Source organism: Coregonus clupeaformis, chromosome 15, assembly GCF_020615455.1.
Source record: "Coregonus clupeaformis isolate EN_2021a chromosome 15, ASM2061545v1, whole genome shotgun sequence".
NCBI classification, from domain to species: domain Eukaryota; kingdom Metazoa; phylum Chordata; class Actinopteri; order Salmoniformes; family Salmonidae; genus Coregonus; species Coregonus clupeaformis.
This window is the reverse complement of record NC_059206.1, coordinates 46,168,213-46,187,149: the sequence shown is the minus strand read 5'-3', so window position 1 is coordinate 46,187,149 and position 18,937 is coordinate 46,168,213. Positions and strand designations below refer to the sequence as shown.

At 44.3% G+C, this 18,937-nt stretch overlaps 1 protein-coding gene across 2 annotated transcripts; it reads left to right on the top strand.

Annotated features, from left to right (window-relative positions):
• The first annotated feature begins 3,722 nt into the window (after positions 1 to 3,722).
• Positions 3,723 to 18,842, top strand: LOC121582177 (armadillo repeat protein deleted in velo-cardio-facial syndrome). Of its 2 annotated transcripts, XM_041897803.2 has the most exons (17): positions 3,723 to 4,305; positions 9,425 to 9,595; positions 10,693 to 11,303; positions 12,377 to 12,855; positions 12,947 to 13,130; positions 13,306 to 13,423; positions 13,604 to 13,772; positions 13,924 to 13,941; positions 14,240 to 14,311; positions 16,356 to 16,483; positions 16,728 to 16,878; positions 16,960 to 17,152; positions 17,271 to 17,382; positions 17,544 to 17,631; positions 17,742 to 17,818; positions 17,923 to 18,041; positions 18,128 to 18,842. In XM_041897803.2, exons 1-16 carry the CDS (start codon positions 4,285 to 4,287, stop codon positions 18,013 to 18,015), a joined length of 2,685 nt encoding a protein of 894 aa, XP_041753737.2. In that variant the 5' UTR covers positions 3,723 to 4,284; the 3' UTR covers positions 18,016 to 18,041; positions 18,128 to 18,842. The 2 variants fall into 2 exon arrangements, 1 of the variants encoding a protein (XP_041753737.2); XR_006661798.1 differs by lacking the exon at positions 18,128 to 18,842 and having other exon boundaries at positions 17,544 to 17,662; positions 17,923 to 17,937.
• The last annotated feature ends 95 nt before the right edge of the window (positions 18,843 to 18,937 follow it).

The following is an 18,937-nucleotide window of genomic DNA, read 5'->3' as shown; positions in this document are numbered from 1 at the left end:
CCCAGGTGCGGTGCAGGATATACAGGTAGGTCTCTGATCAGACACTGAGTAGTACTGCTGGACATAGAGAAACTAACAGAGAAAACTGAGCAAGGGAACACAGGGAAGTGAGGGCAGAAATACACAGGTGAACAGGTAGACACAGGTGACACCAATAGGATAATGATTAGTCCAGACTGTGAGTGAGGAGGTGCTTAAGGTTGTCAGAGGATGACACCTAGTGGGTCGCTCCGGAACTGCGACCCCCTCCTGTAACAACGTCTTTGTTTGTTTTCAGCTGTTCGCGCACAAATGCTTTTCTTGAGGCAAGTCGAAGTTTGGTAGCCGAAGTCTACGCCCCTTCGTCGGTGATTGGTCAAGAGTACTACTCCTAGTAGGAGAGGGAACTATGGACGGGATTCTTCAATTAAGTGTTTGTTGTCATGCAACGTGAGACGACTCGTTTTCATGCAAATCTTTTCACTTGAGAAATGAGATGTAAAATTGCGCGACTAAGACCTCTGCAAAAACGTCAAAATTAATTACATATTTCTTGATTTATCTTAGATTAATTCTTATTATTTTGCGGAAGTGTATACTAACTATGTTGTTGCAAAGGTGTCTCAAGAGGGACAAACAGTAATATTGCTACTTTTATTGTTTTTCAATCGAAGGTCTTTTAAAGGAGTATGCGAGGCACAGACGTTCGCTTCGCCTAGCCGAGTTCTGCTAGGAGCAAACCGAGCCTAGTATGCGGGCGCCTTAACCCCAATAACACTAGCTTCATGTCCACATCCCAGTTCAACTCTAATTCTAGCCTTAACCACAACCCTAACCCATAACCTTGGTTTAGCTTACTTTTATCCTATATTTCTCTTCTGACCTGCAAGGTGCAGGAACTGAGCTCAATTCGGATTTTGTAATGATACCCCCTAGTGGACTTATCTGTGAGGTGCTGTGAGTAGAATAAAGAAAATTCCATTCCAAGAGAATATGAGTGAGTAGGTAACCCTATAGGCCTACTTTCTGATGGAAGGCTTGCTGCGCTCAACTATTGGTTTCAGAGAAGTATGTGTTGGATATCTTTAATAAATGAAGCAATTCCACTGAGATTGTGTGTTGCACTAGCATTCTGATGCCGTGATATTTCTCTTACTGCCAGTGATTGTTGCCATAGCCACAGAGAGATTGAGACAGCATTCCAGAACTACAAGGCTGCAGTGAGAACAACTGTTTACACAGGGGTTAGGTGCTCATAAAACACGGAAAGAATGAACAGCCTTGGTTAACAATAGCCCACCCCTGCTGTAATATTTCAGTTTCTATGGTTCTGCAGTTGGCAGCAGTCTTTTCTCTCATTCAATTTATCACAGTACTCAAAACAGAACATGTATTGAGTCCCAACCAATGCACTATTCATGATCATTCATCTCTTAAGGTTAGATCACATAATGACTGATGTTTTTCCACCCTTCATTTTACCTATAAATTTTTTATGTACATTTCTACAGTTTTTCAGACTCTGTGCATCCTTTCATCTTCCTTTTCTTCTCTCTCCTCCTGGATTGACCCCCTTCATTATGCTCTCTACAACCGTGACCCTACTGTGTCTATTCAATCTGAATGAGCTCTTTTGATCTTCACCAAGCTTGTAGGAATCATGACACTTCAACTGTCTGAAGTCTAGCGATGGGACCGCTTTAAAGGCCATTGATCAAATATTAATCTTGGTGTTCTGTTCATGTGTGTTTTTAGCTTTGGCCCAGTTGCAGACCTCTGAGCTGCTGGTTTTTATGTAGTTTTGGTACTCTGTTTCCCTCCCTTCCACTCTCTCTCTCTCTCTCTCTCTCTCTCTCTCTCTCTCTCTCTCTCTCTTTCTCTCTCTCTCACCCACTCCCCCCTCTCTCTCTCTCTCTCTCTCTCCCTTTCTCTCTCTCGCTCCCTCTCTTTCTCTCTCTCTCTCTCTCTCTCTCTCTCTCTCTCTCTCTCTCTCTCTCTCTCTCTCTCTCTCTCTCACCCACCCCCCCTCTCTCTCTCGCTCTCTCTCTTTCTCCCTCTCTCTCTCTCTCTCTCTCTCTCTCTCTCTCTCTCTCTCTCTCTCTCTCTCTCTCTCTCTCTCTCTCTCTCTCTCTCTCTCTCTCTTACCCCCGCATCTATCCCTCCCTCTCTCTCTCCTCGCTGTTTCTGTAGCCTGGGGTAAAATGGTAATGAGGAAGGCTGCTGTGAAGAGGAGGGTTTGTGGTTCATTGAGTGTGTGAAGTGGAGCAGATTCTGGTGTCAGAATAGCGCCATCTTATACGATGTTGTGGTTATGTTTGGCCGACCAATGGTGTTAAAGTTATATCAGACGCACGCACGCACGCACGCACGCACACACACACACACTCTCCTCCTAATTGATATGCCCCATCCATCAGGTCTTCAGTGCCTTGCTGATTGCCAGGTTCAGATTCCCGTGCCGCTGATGCGTTTCCTCCCTGGGCTGTTTATGATTAAGCGTTTCCTGTGGTGCCACCTGACAGGAAGGATCAGTATAAATCATAACACCCTGTGTAGTTCAGCTCTCTGGTGGGCTCTGGTTTACATCCATTATTTATCACAATTCAAAGAGACTTGTATCTCATTTATTATCTATAAAACTTCAACATCCACTCTGCCCTTTGTTGGACTGTCTGCTTCAGGGGGAATTTCCTGACTGAATATAGAACATTGTCCCGTGTTACAGCTCATTGTTGACCTTTATTGGTATTTCCAGATGTGGCTTAATTTAATTGGACTATGCTGCTGCTGTGTCATCAACAATGTACCAATTCAGCTTATAATTGTGTATTTGAGCTGTCCTTAGACGTTAACTGCTCTGCTTATTAAACTAGCTGTGCTGTGAAGCCAGCGGGTCCTCCGTGTTAATTCTGCTAATGAATTAGCCTCGGTCACATCAGACTTTCACAGAGGTGGATGGGGGCAGTGGGGGGAGGAGGGTTTAGAAGGGATGAAAGGGAATGTGTCTGTGTGATAGAGAGAATGTGGGAATGAGTGCATGTGGAGGAATGTAATGCTGAGCATGACAGAATGCGTGTCAATTTGAGCACATTATCATTGTACTGTACAATGTACTGTACATACCATCCATACAGTGTTTCTGTGTGGGATGCATGGACATGCTTTTGTGTAGGTCTAAAGGCATGTTGTTTATTACTAGCTGTCCCTCTTGTATTTACATCTGTGTTTTTTGAGGCGGTCATTCATAAGCCATCCTATTACTGTAAGATTCAAATCAATGGTGAACATTTTGAGCAAGTAGTAATTAGACCATCACCATTTAGTCTAACGTTTGTCTCTTTTTGCACTATGTCTAGCTTTCTGTTTTGGATTTGCAATTCACAGAGCATGAGTAGGAGCTTACATCACTCAACGGTGCCAGGTATGTTTTCACAGATCACTATAGGGTAATGATTAGATGTTAGTGTCTCTTTAGATGAGTGGGTTTAATATTCAAATGTCATGTTGTATCATTTAATTGCATGCAAATGTCTAGTTTTATTCGAGGCTGTTTCTCAGTATGCAGGGTAGCCTCTCTTTGCCTGCTGCACCCTTTACCTTCCTCTCCTCCTCTCCTCCATCCCTCCATCCTTCTCTCCCTCCCTCCCTCCCTCCCTCCCTCTGTCCTGCACATGGGTGACAGGGCTGGGCTAGTGCAGCCTTCTCCCTGCTCCAGCTGCATCTGTTTGCCAGCCCAGAGGGAACTGTGTGTGTGTGTGAGTGTGTGTGTATGTGTGAGTGAGAGAAGCAGGCTACTGGGGAGAAAGCACACAGATTGCTGGGCTTTCCACTAACTGGATATACTCACCCCTTTTCTTATAGGGTTCAGCAGTATTTATTTTATTTTGATTTAACCAGCATCTTGCTGCTAACCTAGATCTTGGATACGGCTGTTTATATGACAGCAGAGAGGGGTGTGTAATGATGAGGTTGCCTGTTTTTTGTTGTTGATTCAGCATCTCTTTCATGAGGGAGAGTGCAGAATTAATCTGAGCTCACTGTGTGAATGTGTGAGAGTACGTGTTTGTGTGTGTGTGAGAGAGAGCGAGTGAGTGAGTGTGTGTGCCTGCGTGCACGTACGTGCGTTAGTGAGAGCCCAGGAGGACGGATGGCTGCTCATGTCTGAACTGCCTCCACGCTCGCAGCGAAAGAGAAAAGTCAAGGGAGAAAATAGCAAAAGGAGGGAAACAGACGCAGTGCTCTCTTCTCACTGGGGACTGATTCTGTCCATCATCTGGTAGGAAAGCTAATCAAAGGGATTTGGCAATGCCTGCAGAGGTGAAAGAGGTAAGTGTTTTGATTTCGTATTTGTCTTCACTACCCTCCCTCTTTTCCCGCCGACGCTTTTCCAACAGGATCCCCATCCACAGCTGTTCTCTATTCTATTCTATTCTATTCTATTCGGTAAGCTATAACTCTTCTCTTGTAGTATGAAAGGGAAAGCGTTATTTTCTGCTCTCAGATCAGTGTGTTGCAGTCTACTTGTGTGTGCTCAGGGACATGCTCTTAACACCTCTGTTCAGTGTGTATGCTGCAGGACATATGGAGAGGCTGTCAATCATGGTAACATGATGAGAGGAGGCTGAGTGAAAACCACCCACAGGGGAATATGCTGCTGCTGCATACGCTTTTATCACCCAGCACATCACCAGCTAGCCACTGGACGTTAGAATGACATTAAATATGACCATGCAGTATTTAACTGTTTGTCCTGCATCCTGCACAGACAAAGACAAGGGATGAGCGGTGTCCTCATTCTCAATGGAAATGAGTCTTGGCACAGCGGTGAATGAGATGGGATATCCTGATGTCGTCATGCTGTAATGCCTAGTTACAGTGTCTTATACATCTCTGAGGCTGCTGTGAGTGGACAATGCTGTATTTGGGTACTGTGGACAGAGAATGTTTTACTCCCACATCTTGACAACAAAACAAAAACAAGCCAACTTCTTGACCCTCTAATTCGGCACCCTGGGAGTGGGTCTGTTGTGGCAGATTATTGCTCGGTGTGTACCACAATTTTGTGCACATAGTCATTTCACATCAAGTACTGGAGCGATACACATTTCTCTCTCTATCTGATGAAGACAAATTGACTGCATTGTCAGTGGTAATTCCAACAGGATCGCAGCTTCTCCTCTGATCTGCATTAATATCGAGATAGAGGGCATGCATTTTCTCCCTCCTCTGCATGATTCATCTATAATAATGAGCTTGTGACAAGTATTAAATGTGGCTTGCATCTGGAGTGCCCTTGAGCCGGCCACTAAATTTGAACTCACTCAGCAGAAGATCAGACTGTTGGCCTTTCCACTATAATGTGGTGCAGTCAGCCTTGATTTGACAGTTGGCTGGAACAAGACACTAATCGTGTCACTTTGTCCCCTGCTTCAGTGCCTCTAACGTCTATCTACAGCATCTCATTTGTAAACAGCAGCAAATACAGCCTGTAGACATATGAGGATATTTGGTTGATGTGATGGAGGAACATATTTTATGGACGCATGAGTGTTTGATGCTGATTGGTGGCTGTTGGGAGGGATGTTTCACAGTGTTGGAAGGCTCTGAATCGGTTGGAAGACTAATCTAAAAACAGGGCCAGGTGTGATTTTCTCACAAGTTCCTAACCTCACTATCCATCCCTCTTTGCCTCTTTGCCTCTATCAAACCCTATTACCATCCCTCAATCCTTCCATCAAGCCTTCCTTAGAGAACAGAGACACCCTGCCTTTAGCCAGCTAGTTATTTATTTATCTCTGCTTTACAATACCTCCAATCATTTATCCCACCAGGGCTGTTTAAAACTGCACCATCTCCTTCTCTCTTTCTCTTTCTCTCTCTCTCTCTCTCTCTCTCTCTCTCTCTCTCTCTCTCTCTCTCTCTCTCTCTCTCTCTCTCTCTCTCTCTCTCTCTCTCTCTCTCTCTCTCTCTCTCTGCTGTGTGTCGATCATTGGGCTTTCATCTCTCCTTCTTTCTCTCTACTCTGACAGATGTATTTTCATGAAGATGAGGACATTATGTTTGGAAATGGAGGCTGCGAGTGAATCAGCTCTCCCATCACATTAATGAGTTTTATAGCTCCAGATTCCAAGGACTATTTTACATTCAGGCCCCTACTATTTACTTTGGATTCAATGAAGTTGGAATACTGTTGAATTCAGTTATATCTACAGTATGTTTCAGTAAGGGCTCGATTCAATCCATATCGTTGAAGTTCAGCGCTATAGCGAGATTGGAATTTAAAGGCAATCTTCACACGTTCGTAGAAACTGCATTCATGGTAAACCCTACACATGTCACCTCAATCGGAAATATCACCTTTAAATTTCAATCGTACTATAGCACTGATCTTCCGCGATACGGATTGAATCGAGCCCTTACAGGCAACCTGATATTTTAATTTGTTCCTGCACAGTAAGATTGAGAGCACTTTCATTTAGAATGGTGAGATATGATGCATTTAATTTTATGTCAGATTATCTGCTGGCTTGCAAGAGATATTGGCACATAAATCAATATTCTCCCTTATGGTGAATGTGGTTCTAATCATTAACATATTGACTAAGATCTCAGATTCAGACACCCTTGGGTATTAGTATGTGATCAAAACAGAATCTTCCTTGTCTAAACACTATTTAGTATGCAAAAGCATGTCAGCATTAATTATGGGTTGTTTTGTTCATATTTTATGCCTCTTTAGTCTTTTGATAGAGCCATTTTAAGTTGTTTATGTTTTATATTCAATAAATCCCTAGTTTGGGGAAATGAATTCCTTTGAGGAAAACAACAAGTTAGCTTCTTCTTGAAATAAATAAGCATAAATCACTAAATTACCCTGTGTGTCTCAGGCTAGCTGCTGGAGAGGGCTGATTAAAGACAGGACATTGTTATATCTCAGTACTTATGCCAAACCATTCCTCCTCATTAATCCACATAATGGCACCGTTACTCTTTTAACAAATCAAGTCTCTCAGCACCTAAACCTCCACAATTACAACAGCCTGCTCTCCTCTTTGCCATTCCCCACACATGGCCACACATCAGTATGGAAGGGCTGAATAGCTTTGTGGCATTACTATGAGGTGGGTGTTTAAAAGAGATGGCATAAAAATTAACAATTTGAGAGCAGTCAGCAGGGGAAGTGAAAGGTCAACAGAACGGCAGCAGCAGATTGGTCAACGGGGTGAGAGAGTCTCAAGAGAGGTCAAACCAACGCTGCTTTAATTAAACAGGTGGAGCTCATTCTCACATTTAGATAATACCCTCTCCTGCTCTCACCGGCCTGTCACCTTTAGTTTATGTCTTTATTTCTCCCTCTCTTTACAAAGGATACTGGGCACTCTCCCTCTCCTTCTCTCTCTCTCTCTCTCTCTCTCTCTCTCTCTCTCTCTCCCTCTCCTTCTCTCTCTCTCTCTCTCTCTCTCTCTCTCTCTCTCTCTCTCTCTCTCTCTCTCTCTCGCTCTCTCTCTCTCTCTCTCTCTCTCTCTCTCTCTCTCTCTCTCTCTCTCTCTCTCTCCCCTCTTGCTCTCTCTCTTTCTCTCGCTCTCTCACTCTCTCTCTCTCTCCCCTCTTGCTCTCTCTCTTTCTCTCGCTCTCTCACTCTCTCACTCTCTTTCTCTGTGAAACTTTCTCTCCTACACTTCATCTGTAGGAGTAGGATGTCTAACTAAATCGCTTCCCTTTGCTGTGTATCAAACTCTTGACCCTGTACTTGGTCTGTAGTAGGAGTATGTATCTAACCCTCTACCCTGTACGATGTGCTTGCCTGGTGTGTAGGAGTGTGTATCTACAGTTGAAGTCGGAGGTTTACGTACACCTTAGCCAAATACATTTAAACTCAGTTTTTCACAATTCCTGACATTTAATCCTAGTACAAATTCTCTGTCTTAGGTCAGTTAGGATGACCACTTTATTTTATGAATGTGAAATGTCAGAATAATAGTAGAGAGAATGATTTATTTCAGCTTTTATTTCTTTCATCACATTGCGAGGTCAGAAGTTTACATACACTCAATTAGTATTTGGTAGCATTGCCTTTAAATTGTTTAAAACTTGGGTCAAACGTTTCGGGTAGCCTTCCACAAGCTTCCCACAATAAGTTGGGTGAGTTTTGGCCCATTCCTCCTGACAGAGCTGGTGTAACCGAATCAGGTTTGTAGGCCTCCTTGCTCGCACATGCTTTTTCAGTTTTGCCCACAAATGTTCTATAGGATTGAGGTCAGGGCTTTGTGATGGCCACTCCAATACCTTGACTGTGTTGGCCTTAAGCCATTTTGCCACAACTTTAGAAGCATGCTTGGGGTCATTGTCCATTTGGAAGACCCATTTTTAACTTGCTGACTGATGTCTTGAGATGTTGCTTCAATATATCCACATCATTTTCCTTCCTCATGATGCCATCTATTTTGTGAAGTGCACCAGTCCCTCCTGCAGCAAAGTACCCCCACAGCATGATGCTGCCACCCCCGTGCTTCACAGTTGGGATGGTGTTCTTCGGCTTGCAAGTGTTCCCCTTTTTCCTCCAAACATAACGATGGTCATTATGGCCAAACAGTTCTATATTTGTTTCATCAGACCAGAGGACATTTCTCCAAAAAGTACGATGTTTGTCCCCATGTGCAGTTGCAAACCGTAGTCTGGCTTTTTTATGGCGGTTTTGGAGCAGTGGCTTCTTCCTTGCTGAGCGGCCTTTCAGGTTATGTTGATATAGGACACGTTTTACTGAACACAAGGTCACAAGGTCCTTTGCTGTTGTTCTGGGATTTATTTGCACTTTTCGCACCAAAGTACGTTCATCTCTAGGAGACAGAACGCGTCTCCTTCCTGAGCGGTATGACGGCTGCGTGGTCCCATTGTGTTTATACTTGCATACTATTGTTTGTACAGATGAATGTGGTACCTTCAGGCATTTGGAAATTGCTCCCAAGGATGAACCAGACTTTTGGAGGTCTACAATGTTTTTTCAGAGGTCTTGGCTGATTTCTTTTGATTTTCCCCTGATGTCAAGCAAAGAGGCACTGAGTTTGAAGGTAGGCCTTGAAATACATCCAAAGGTACACCTCCAATTGACTCAAATGATGTCAATTAGCCTATCAGAAGCTTCTAAAGCCATGACATTTTCTGGAATGTTCCAAGCTGTTTAAAGGCACAGTCAACTTACTGTATGTAAACTTCTGACCCACAGGAATTGTGATACAGTGAATTATAAGTGAAATAATCTGTCTGTAAACAGTTGTTGGAAAAATTACTTGTGTCATGCACAAAGTAGATGTCCTAACCGACTTGCCAAAACTATAGTTTGTTAACAAGACATTTGTGGAGTGGTTGAAAAACGAGTTTTAATTAATCCAATCTAAGTGTATGTAAACTTCCGACTTCAACTGTAACTCTTTCCCCTGTTGTGTAGGAGCAGATCCCAGAGGGGCCTTCATCACTGGCGGCCATGACCCTGGAGCCCAAGGAGTCACAGGTGGAGCTGGCAGACGATGACCTGGACACACCCACCTCCAACTCCTCCATTGTCACCTCCACCAATGGCAGCTCCACTACAGAGACAGAGGCACCACAACACACAGAGGTTCCCAGTCTTTAATATATTTATCCCCTATGGAATATTTACTTGAATTACAGTCATCATCTAACCTCAGCCAGTTGATCTCTACAGTACATCTCTCCCAGGATCATACTGTAAGCATTCTCTACTGTAATCTGAAGCAAGGATGAATCCTTCATTATATCTCCAATAAAACACCATCCCTGTGTATTATGATTTATGTCAGACCAATGGGAAATAATAATAAACTATACTGTGTAATACATCTGCAGCCGTGGTGAACCATGATGTGTTTTTAATCTGAGCCATCCGCCAGAATGTAAATCTAATGGCCTCAGACAGCTTTTTGAACTGAAGGCTGTATTGTGCCAGGCTGCCAGAATTTCCCTTGGGGAAGTAGCAGCTAACACTATTGTATCTCAGGGCCAGAGAACGCCACAAAGCTTTTCCTAGTGTAGAGAATGGCTTGTGGGTACTATTTCCACAATACTATTCATTAGACTATTTGAGTCATCTGACTTCATACATATTTACATCATATTCATAGTTGCGCAAGATAAAAACACAGATCGCATGTTGACCTTGGTGGTTGTGAAACTGTTAACATCAAAATCCACTTCCATCAAACAGACCATTTTAATTTCCTGCAATTTACTCTAGTACTCAACAGTAGCTGGACCTCAGCTTGTTTCATCACAGTCCAATCTAAACTAATTTCCAACTGGGGAAATACATGATTCACTGGCAGCCAAGCAGAATTCATTATCTACTGGCCTAGCTCAAAGCCAGGAATCTGTTGTAATAAAAATTATGGATAATATGAGACAAGAGCTTGTGGGGGATTTTTGTTTTGTTTAATGTAGGGTTAAATGTCTATCAAACTGTGCCATGTTGTGCTCTCTGCTGTTGGGGAAAAAGTTCGTAGTAGATTTGGTGGTAGTTGTAGAAGTGCTGTAGTAGTATTGATAAATGTGGTTGTGGTTATTTGAGGCAGTGAGTGCAGCTTTAGGATGGCATCTCATAGACTTGGCTGAGGCTGGGATGGAGATGGAATATTAGATCCCACAGTGAGGCATTCTGACTGGTGTATTGAGATGAACTGTGTACCTTCCTCTCTACAGGACCTCAAGGCTGTGGAACTGGCGAATGACCACGCAGACACTCCGAACACCCCAGACACACCCACCCCCCAGCTTCCCCCAGCCCCACAGCCTCCCCCGGTTACCCAGGTTCCCATGGGTCCAGGCAACCCATCTCTGCAGCCCAGCCCCCTGACCAACGGCCAACACTCCTCTGAGTCCCTCACCCCCCTTATCACAACCACTGCTACCATCACCACTCTCCCCCCTCCCTACAACAACACCAACCGTGATCCCAACACAGAGATCCCTGAGAGGCAGAACAACATCTACACCCTCCCTGACCCTCCCTTTCCAGGCCTTGGAGGTGACATGTGTTCTGGGTATGGCAGCCTGTCTAGAGGAGGTGTCCATCACAGCTCCCTCCACACCTACTGGCCCTCCAGGAACTACCAGACCCAGCCTGGAGGCCACTACACCCTGCCCCTACCCAGGGACAACTACGGCCAGGTGGGCCTGACCAACCAGACCGAGGGGGAAGGACCAGGGGACAAGGCTGACTATCCCACCTCCAGCTACGCCACCCTGGGGGAAATCCACCAGCTCAGACCCATCACTACCATGGAGCTCCTGATGGAACCTTCCAGAACCAGGTTAGGATATGGGCTAGCTAGTTCGGCACCTGCATGACAGTAGAACTCCCTAGCAGCAGATCCAAGCTAAAAAGACTGGTGACCTTGTTATCTCAGCTCTATGGTAGGTGACAGAATCTATTGATTCATAGTCAAGTCCTTTATTCTCATTAAAAGGAGTTATTTACATTCAGAGAATGGACAGTAGTAAACTGACATTTAATGTGTGCTGCACAAATATCAATACCCTCTCTGTAAATTAGTTTACCCTTAACAAAGGCTAATGCTTTTCTCAAGACAGGGCATTGATTTTTGCTGTGTGTTAGTAGTCATTTGAAAATGAGGGCACATTCTGTGTAATGTTTGCTACTGACCAATAGAACAGGAGTCCTACACGCTATCATTATCTTCATTCACAGCATAAATGCTGTTTTCAGTGAAGAGATAACACTGTAGAATACACTTCATCATACACTGACCCTCAAAATGATGTAGCTTATGAACACTTAAAAAAAAGAGGAGACTAGAAAATCACACTATACTACTCAACACAGCTCAGTATGGATTGAAACTACATTAGTGAATTTCCATATTGCATTCCATAGCGTTGAGCTGTAGGAGATGCTAACTGCAGTAGTCCATGTGGTGTCAACATGGTGAGGAGGGCGAGACAGATGGCCAGCAGTTTAGGAGCAGGTGGTAACAATCAGAGGAGGCTGCCTGCCACCAGTCAATAAATAAGGAGGTTTTACCTGTATTACTGACTGACAGCAGCACTTTCCTCAGCTCATAAGCTGTGAATGAGCTGTTTACAGAGGATTCTGGACACTCTGGCACTCTATTTCTTCCCCATCTATCTTTTGCTCTCTCTCTTTCTCTCCATCTATCTGGAACTCAAGCTGTCGAGATAAAATATCTGTTTGCACAACTGTTCAGAGAACATACAAGAGCCAATAACAGTGATTGTTCAACAAATAACATCCAATTGCTTTCTGTGCTTTCTGTCTGTCTCTGTCTACATATAGGCCTATCTCTTTCCCTTGTCTCAGCCCCCCCTCCCCACTTAACCCCTCCTTCCCTCTCTATTTCTCCAGAGGTGGGTACGAGGAAGCCCTCATGTCCCAGGTGGATGGGGACCCCACCTCCTTCTTCCAGGCCATGTCTAGGGCCCAGATGCTACAGTTCCCCCACAAGCGCTGCAGCATGGTCAGCCTAGACAGCATCCGTAAGGACCCCCGCTGGAGGGACCCCAACCTGAGGGAGGTCATCACCATGCTCAGCCACCCCATGGACCCGGTTAAGTCCAACGCCGCCGCCTACTTGCAGCACCTGTGCTACGAGAACGACCACATAAAGCAGGACGTCAGGCAGCTGAAGGGGGTTCCAGTATTGGTGGGGCTCCTGGACCACCCTAAAGCCGAGGTCCACCGCAAGGCCTGTGGAGCCCTGAGGAACATCTCCTATGGGAAAGACCACCACAACAAGGTGGCCATCAAGAACTGTGACGGCATCCCTGCCCTGGTCAGACTGCTGAGAAAGTCCAGTAACATGGAGATCAGAGAGCTGGTCACAGGTACAGTGAGCCTATGACAAAGGATTCATCCTGATTACCCAAACACCTTCTATATAGCATTCAGACAAATCGCGTATTCTTTTACCTATAGGGACCCTGTGGAACCTCTCCTCTCATGAGCCTCTGAAGATGATGGTCATCAACCACGGGCTCCAGACACTGACTGATGAGGTCATCATCCCCCACTCTGGCTGGAGGAGAGACCCTACTGAGCACTCCAGACCCCAGGAGACAGAGTGGACCACTGTGTTCAAGAACACCTCAGGATGTCTCAGGCACAGTATAGCAGCTACATAGATGACACGATCATGGAACCTTACACAAGAGCTATTGAGGGTTCATTGCTCCCTAAATTGGACGTTTCTAAATTGGACTTAATGGTAAATTAGTTACTGATAGCGATGCTATGCTAACTTCATCCGCTCCACTAATAGACCTGTGCTCCCCCAGGAATGTGAGCTCAGATGGGGCAGAGGCTCGCCAGAGGCTGAGGGAGTGTGAGGGGCTGGTGGATGCACTCCTCCATGCCCTTCAGTCAGCTGTCGCCCACAAGGAGACCGACAATAAGGTGAACACAGACACAGTTGAGCACGTGTTAACCCCAACGAAAACACTATAGCCGGAGTGCGAATCAGTACATTAACCTAAAGGATTCTGGACCACATATGAGAATCAGATCTTCCCTATATTCTATGCATCTGCTGTCTTTGATGAGCATCTTTGTGTTGTTTATGCTCCTCTCTCTCAGTCGGTAGAGAACTGTGTCTGCATCCTGAGAAACCTCTCCTACCACGTCCACAAAGAGGTGCCGGGGGCAGAGAGATTTCAGGAACATGTGCCCAATCACGTGCCAGGGTCAGGAGGGAACCAGAAGAAAAAGAATGAGGCAGACTGTTTTGGAGGGAAGAAGCCGAAGGGTGAGTTGAATCTGACCTCGTGACCTCATGTAGTTTGCCAAACACGTAATAGGAGTAGAATTGTGGGATTTCTGTTGTGTACTCTGTGTTGCTATACTAATGTCTTCCTTATTTATATTTTGTTTTGTTCCCTTCCATCCCCATTCAAAAGAGGAGTGGTTCAGTCAAAGTAAGTCTGTCTGAATGAATGATATTTGACAATCTGAAAATCCATAATAATGTTCTGTCAACTATGAGAAACCAGGACCTCTGTGGTTGCTTGCCCTGTTGTCTGCCTCGAGACTTGAGCTTCAATGGAAGACCTAGGGTTTTCTGACTCATTGTCAGAAAAGATGTCATGTCTCTATACATTTTCAATGTTTTGATCTTTCCTATTTATTATGTGTGTGTGTGTGTGTGTGTGTGTGTGTGTGTGTGTGTGTGTGTGTGTGTGTGTGTGTGCGTGGGTGCGTGTGTGTTTTGTCTAGACTGGAGAAATGGACCAAGTGACAAAAAATATGGTACACTGGATTTACCAAAACGCACAGAACCAATGAAAGGTATGGAGCATCTTTAGTGATCTGTGGATCGGTCAAGAGTCAAGACATGCGTTTACGTAACTTCAAGAAGCATTCCAAAGACCTACAGTGTACAAAACCTTAACCTTGGCATGAGGCATCTGTAAAGGGTATTTGTGCATGATGTAGAATAGTTCCCAATGTGTTATAATGTCAAGAAGTGGTTGGATTGTATTGAAAACATTCAGACATAACAGTAGGATGTCTGAATGCTTTGACAGAACTACATGGTCCATACAAACGCACCATATGTCAGTTACTGTATGAATACAATACAATATGGAATAGCTTGGTGTGGTTGCTGTGGCAACTCAAGAGACTTATATTGTGCAGAAAGTGTTTTGTGTTTGAGGTGGGGGGATGGAGCAGTGTAGACGGCTAGTATAGCTTATATTCACCGTCAAATGAAGGGAAGATTGAATGTATTTTGTGTCATAATGTGATGATAAGACACTATGGCTGTCTTTTTTTATGTCAAATATAATGTGTGATATCCAGACTGTTGACATGATTACAAACTAGTCATTGGTTTCTATTCAGAAGTTCCCACAGAAGATTATACCTTAGTAAAGAAGAGAGTTGTATAACTGAATAGATTATACAACTCTCTTTTATATGGCATTGGAGTCTGCGCTGTGGTTTGAATATAATCAGATACATTAATATACATATACATACAAAATCATTCCCTGGGCATGGTTGATGTCTTTTGATGTAGAAGTCCAGACAGGTTCAAAGGGAAGGTTTGGTTATGGCCCACCAGAGCTTGTGTGAGAAGGTTACTGATGACACAGGGAACGGGCACTGCTGGATGGACCTGTGTAGCCAGTCAGGTCTAATACAGGTCTGTAGAAAGTCTTACACCCTCCACAGAACCTGTGTGCCCAGCTGTGGAGCCATCCCACACTCCTGCCAGCGGCTGCAATCATTGTGATAAGCAGGTTACAGGCCTAGGTCAGGATTAGACAGCACGTAATCCTCCAGCCAGCAGCAGCCTACCAGCAGCTTCGGCTTCAGCTGGCTGAATATGGATGGAAAGCCTCTGGAGGACAGCCTGTAAGAGAATTCCTGAGTATTTAGCCTCCTTCTATACTCCAGCATGGCAGCTGGGGATGTGTGTGCAGCTAGAAGCCTCTCACTCTAGTAGAATAGTACAGTCTGTGAATATGGTTGAAGTGAGTAGGGGTACAGTTTGTAGCAGAAAAGAGCTCTCAGACAGTTGATAAGAGTTGGAGCCTGCAGCACCCATTTGTTAATAATAGTGAGCCATGTTTAAATGTAGTGGGGGTGTTTGAGTGAAAGTTGGGAGTTGGAAAAAACATTTTGTTTTCTTTATGCATATGTAATATCAAGCATAGTCCAAATCCCTTTGCCAGGCAGAATATTCCTTCAACATCAAAGCAGTGTGAATATCTCAAATGCACACACATAAACATGGCTGAGCTTTAATTGGGGGTATTATCTATTTTGTGTACATTATATATTCTTTCTGAAATACTAAGCCAATAATAATTTTGCGCTTCATAGCCTAACTGTGTACGCCTACACATGTTCTCTAGAGGAGGCATCTGATAGCTGGTGAATCTTTGATCTGTGTCTTGCAGTGCTCTGTCCATGGTTCTGGACCATGAACCTGATCATGACTATGAAAGAACAGCTGTTTTGTGCTGGGAGTCAAAGATTTTGAGATTTTGTCTTTGACTTCATAGGATTCTGCACTGCATTTTTCATATTATCCTGCTCTGAGTCTTCTCACTTTGGCCTCAAAACTCCAAGCTGTCAAAACAAACAGAATGGTCTAATCTGTGTTTCACTATGAAGTCTGAAATAAGATAGCTATTTAAGTGCTGGTTGCTGATCCAACCATCTGGAGGCTGGTGGCTTGAGAACCACTGTGTCTCATCATATCAGTTCCAATATATCTGAGAGTTCTCTGTGCTGCTTCTCTCTCTCTCTCTCTCTCTCTCTCTCTCTCTCTCTCTCTCGTTCCCTCCCTCACTCGCTCCCTCTCTCCCTCTCTCTGTAGGTCTGGAGCTGCTTTACCAGCCAGAGGTGGTGAGGCTGTACCTGTCTCTCCTCACACGCAGTCAGAACCACAACACCCTGGAGGCAGCAGCTGGAGCTCTGCAGAACCTCGCTGCAGGACACTGGGCTGTGAGTGAAGGGCAATCGGGGAAACAGTTGATCTGAGGCTGTGGGAGAACACAGTGTTTGTTTCTCATCCCCTTTCTCTTGCTCTCTCTCTTGCTCTCTGTGTGTGAAGGGTTGATTACGTTTGACATTTTAGTCATTTAGCAGACGCTCTTATCCAGATAGTCATAAATAGCACAATAGGACTGTACAACATGTCATACATTACACACTTCTATTATTGTCTCTCTCTGTGCCTTTTTCTCAGTGGTCCAGTTACATCCGGGCCACAGTGAGGAAGGAGAAAGGTCTGCCTGTCCTGGTGGGGCTACTGCTTTCAGATGGTGATAAAGTGGTCCGGGCTGTAGCTATTGCTCTCCGCAACCTGGCCATAGATCGCCGCAACAAAGACCTCATAGGTACATGCACGCGCACAGACACGCACGCACGCACGCACACACACACACACACATATTTTACAATTGTATTTTCCCCCACAGGGAGCTATGCCATGAGGGACCTGGTCAGTAACCTGCCCTGTGGTCAGCAGCGGCCAGCCAAGAACCTGGAAGGGGACACAGTGGTGGCCATTCTGAACACTATCCATGAGATGATCTCAGACAGCCCTGAGAATGCCCATGGTCTCATACAGGGTCACGCCATCCAGAAACTGGTAGCCATCAACAAGACAAGGTAGATTTTCATAGCATAGTATCTTTGGTGTTGGTTTCAATTGGCTAGATGCTCAGTCCACAATGCTGTGCGCTCTTATTTATGCTGGCTCTGGTTTATTCTGTTGTTTCTTTGCTAGCCAATCTGTGCGGGAGACCAAAGCAGCATCTCATGTCCTGCAGACAGTGTGGGCTTACAAGGACCTGAGAAACAGTCTCTACAAGGGAGGCTGGAACAAGAGTCACTTTAAGGTATGGCATGGCATGCTGTAAAAGGCTCTATTCCCCATTCACTACACAGTCCAAATGGGTGGCACAAACACAACTCTGTTATTGACTTGTAACTTGAGCACTGTATGAGACACAATTAGTTCCTAATGGCATACTATGTGTTCGTTCTTTTTTACTCTCAGCCAACAACTAGTGGAATGCCCAAAAAACCTAAGAGCGGAAAGTCAGGCTATGATGACATCACACTGCCTCTGATGGAGAGAAATCAAGGTCACCATGAGACTGTAGCTTCAGCATAAGTGTGGGTGTGCCTGTTCCTTGTTTGTCATTTGAATGTAAAATGGCCTTTCTTTATTGTATTCTCTCTGTCTTTCCCACAGATGGATACTCCCCTGTGGAGCAGAGTGACAGAGGGGGTGATGGGCCAGGCCACATGATGGAGAGAGAGCCTCTCCAGGTCAGTAACACTGCACAGATTAGCACCTTACTATCAGTAAGGTCAGGAGTTATTCAATGGTGACTCACAAGATTTAACTAAACACTTCTTCCATTTGGTTGCAGAGTATCCCAGAGAGGAAGCACTTCATGCGGGCTGGAAGACCTGCAGTGGGCCTGGTGGAGCGCAAACCTCCACCCCTTGACTCCTGGGTCTGAGGCTGGTAGAAGGGATTGTAGTGCAGGTAAATCCAATTTCACTTAACTATTTTAGGATTGATGTTTTACACGTTGGTGTGATGCACATACTTTGTCTTTTTTCTTTTTGCAGGAGATGTGATAGTAAAAGAGGAAGTGAAACATCAACATTTGTGGAGGTCATTGTGGTGTTGATACTTTAGACGGACATTATGTAGGTCAATTCACCATTTAGGATAACATGTTTATTCTACCCCCAGCAAATCAGAATGGAGTGAATATAGTCTTGTCATTTACATTTTCAAAGTGTTATTGAAACTCTGACTGTACTTGAACAGAGCTTCTCCTACTTTACTTTTATTTTCTTGCACATACTGGACAGCGGGATGAGCGGAGTGACACAGCTGAATGTAGGCCAGGAAGAAAAACACAACACTAACACTTTCTATGAAATTAGGATTTGTCAAAACATTTTGTTTCATTTACCTGACCTGCCCTATTCCTCTAGTATTGACATGCTGTATTGTTTTACTCCTGCAAGGTGTGCATCAGATTTATGTGAGAGACTAGTTGGAAATGGGATTGTAAATGTGTAATAAAAGATTGTTAATATTCTAAATGAAGGCATTTATATTGTAATATTCATTGTAATATTCATGTTATTTATTAACAGTTGTGAACGTTATCTTGTAACCAAAAATGCAATGGATACAGTCATATTATAATATACTAAGTAAAAGTGCTATTTTATCAGGAGCTGACTTGATGACTTTGCTTTATGCAGTGTTTGTGCTTGCACCACGATGTTAAATTGATAATGTTAGCAAATAAAATCCATAATTTCTCAATGTTGCATGGATTTCATTTATACTGTATTTTCTGTTCTTCTCGTCTTTCTGTTAGGACAAGGGCGAGGGGTTTATTCAACATGTATGTTAGGGAA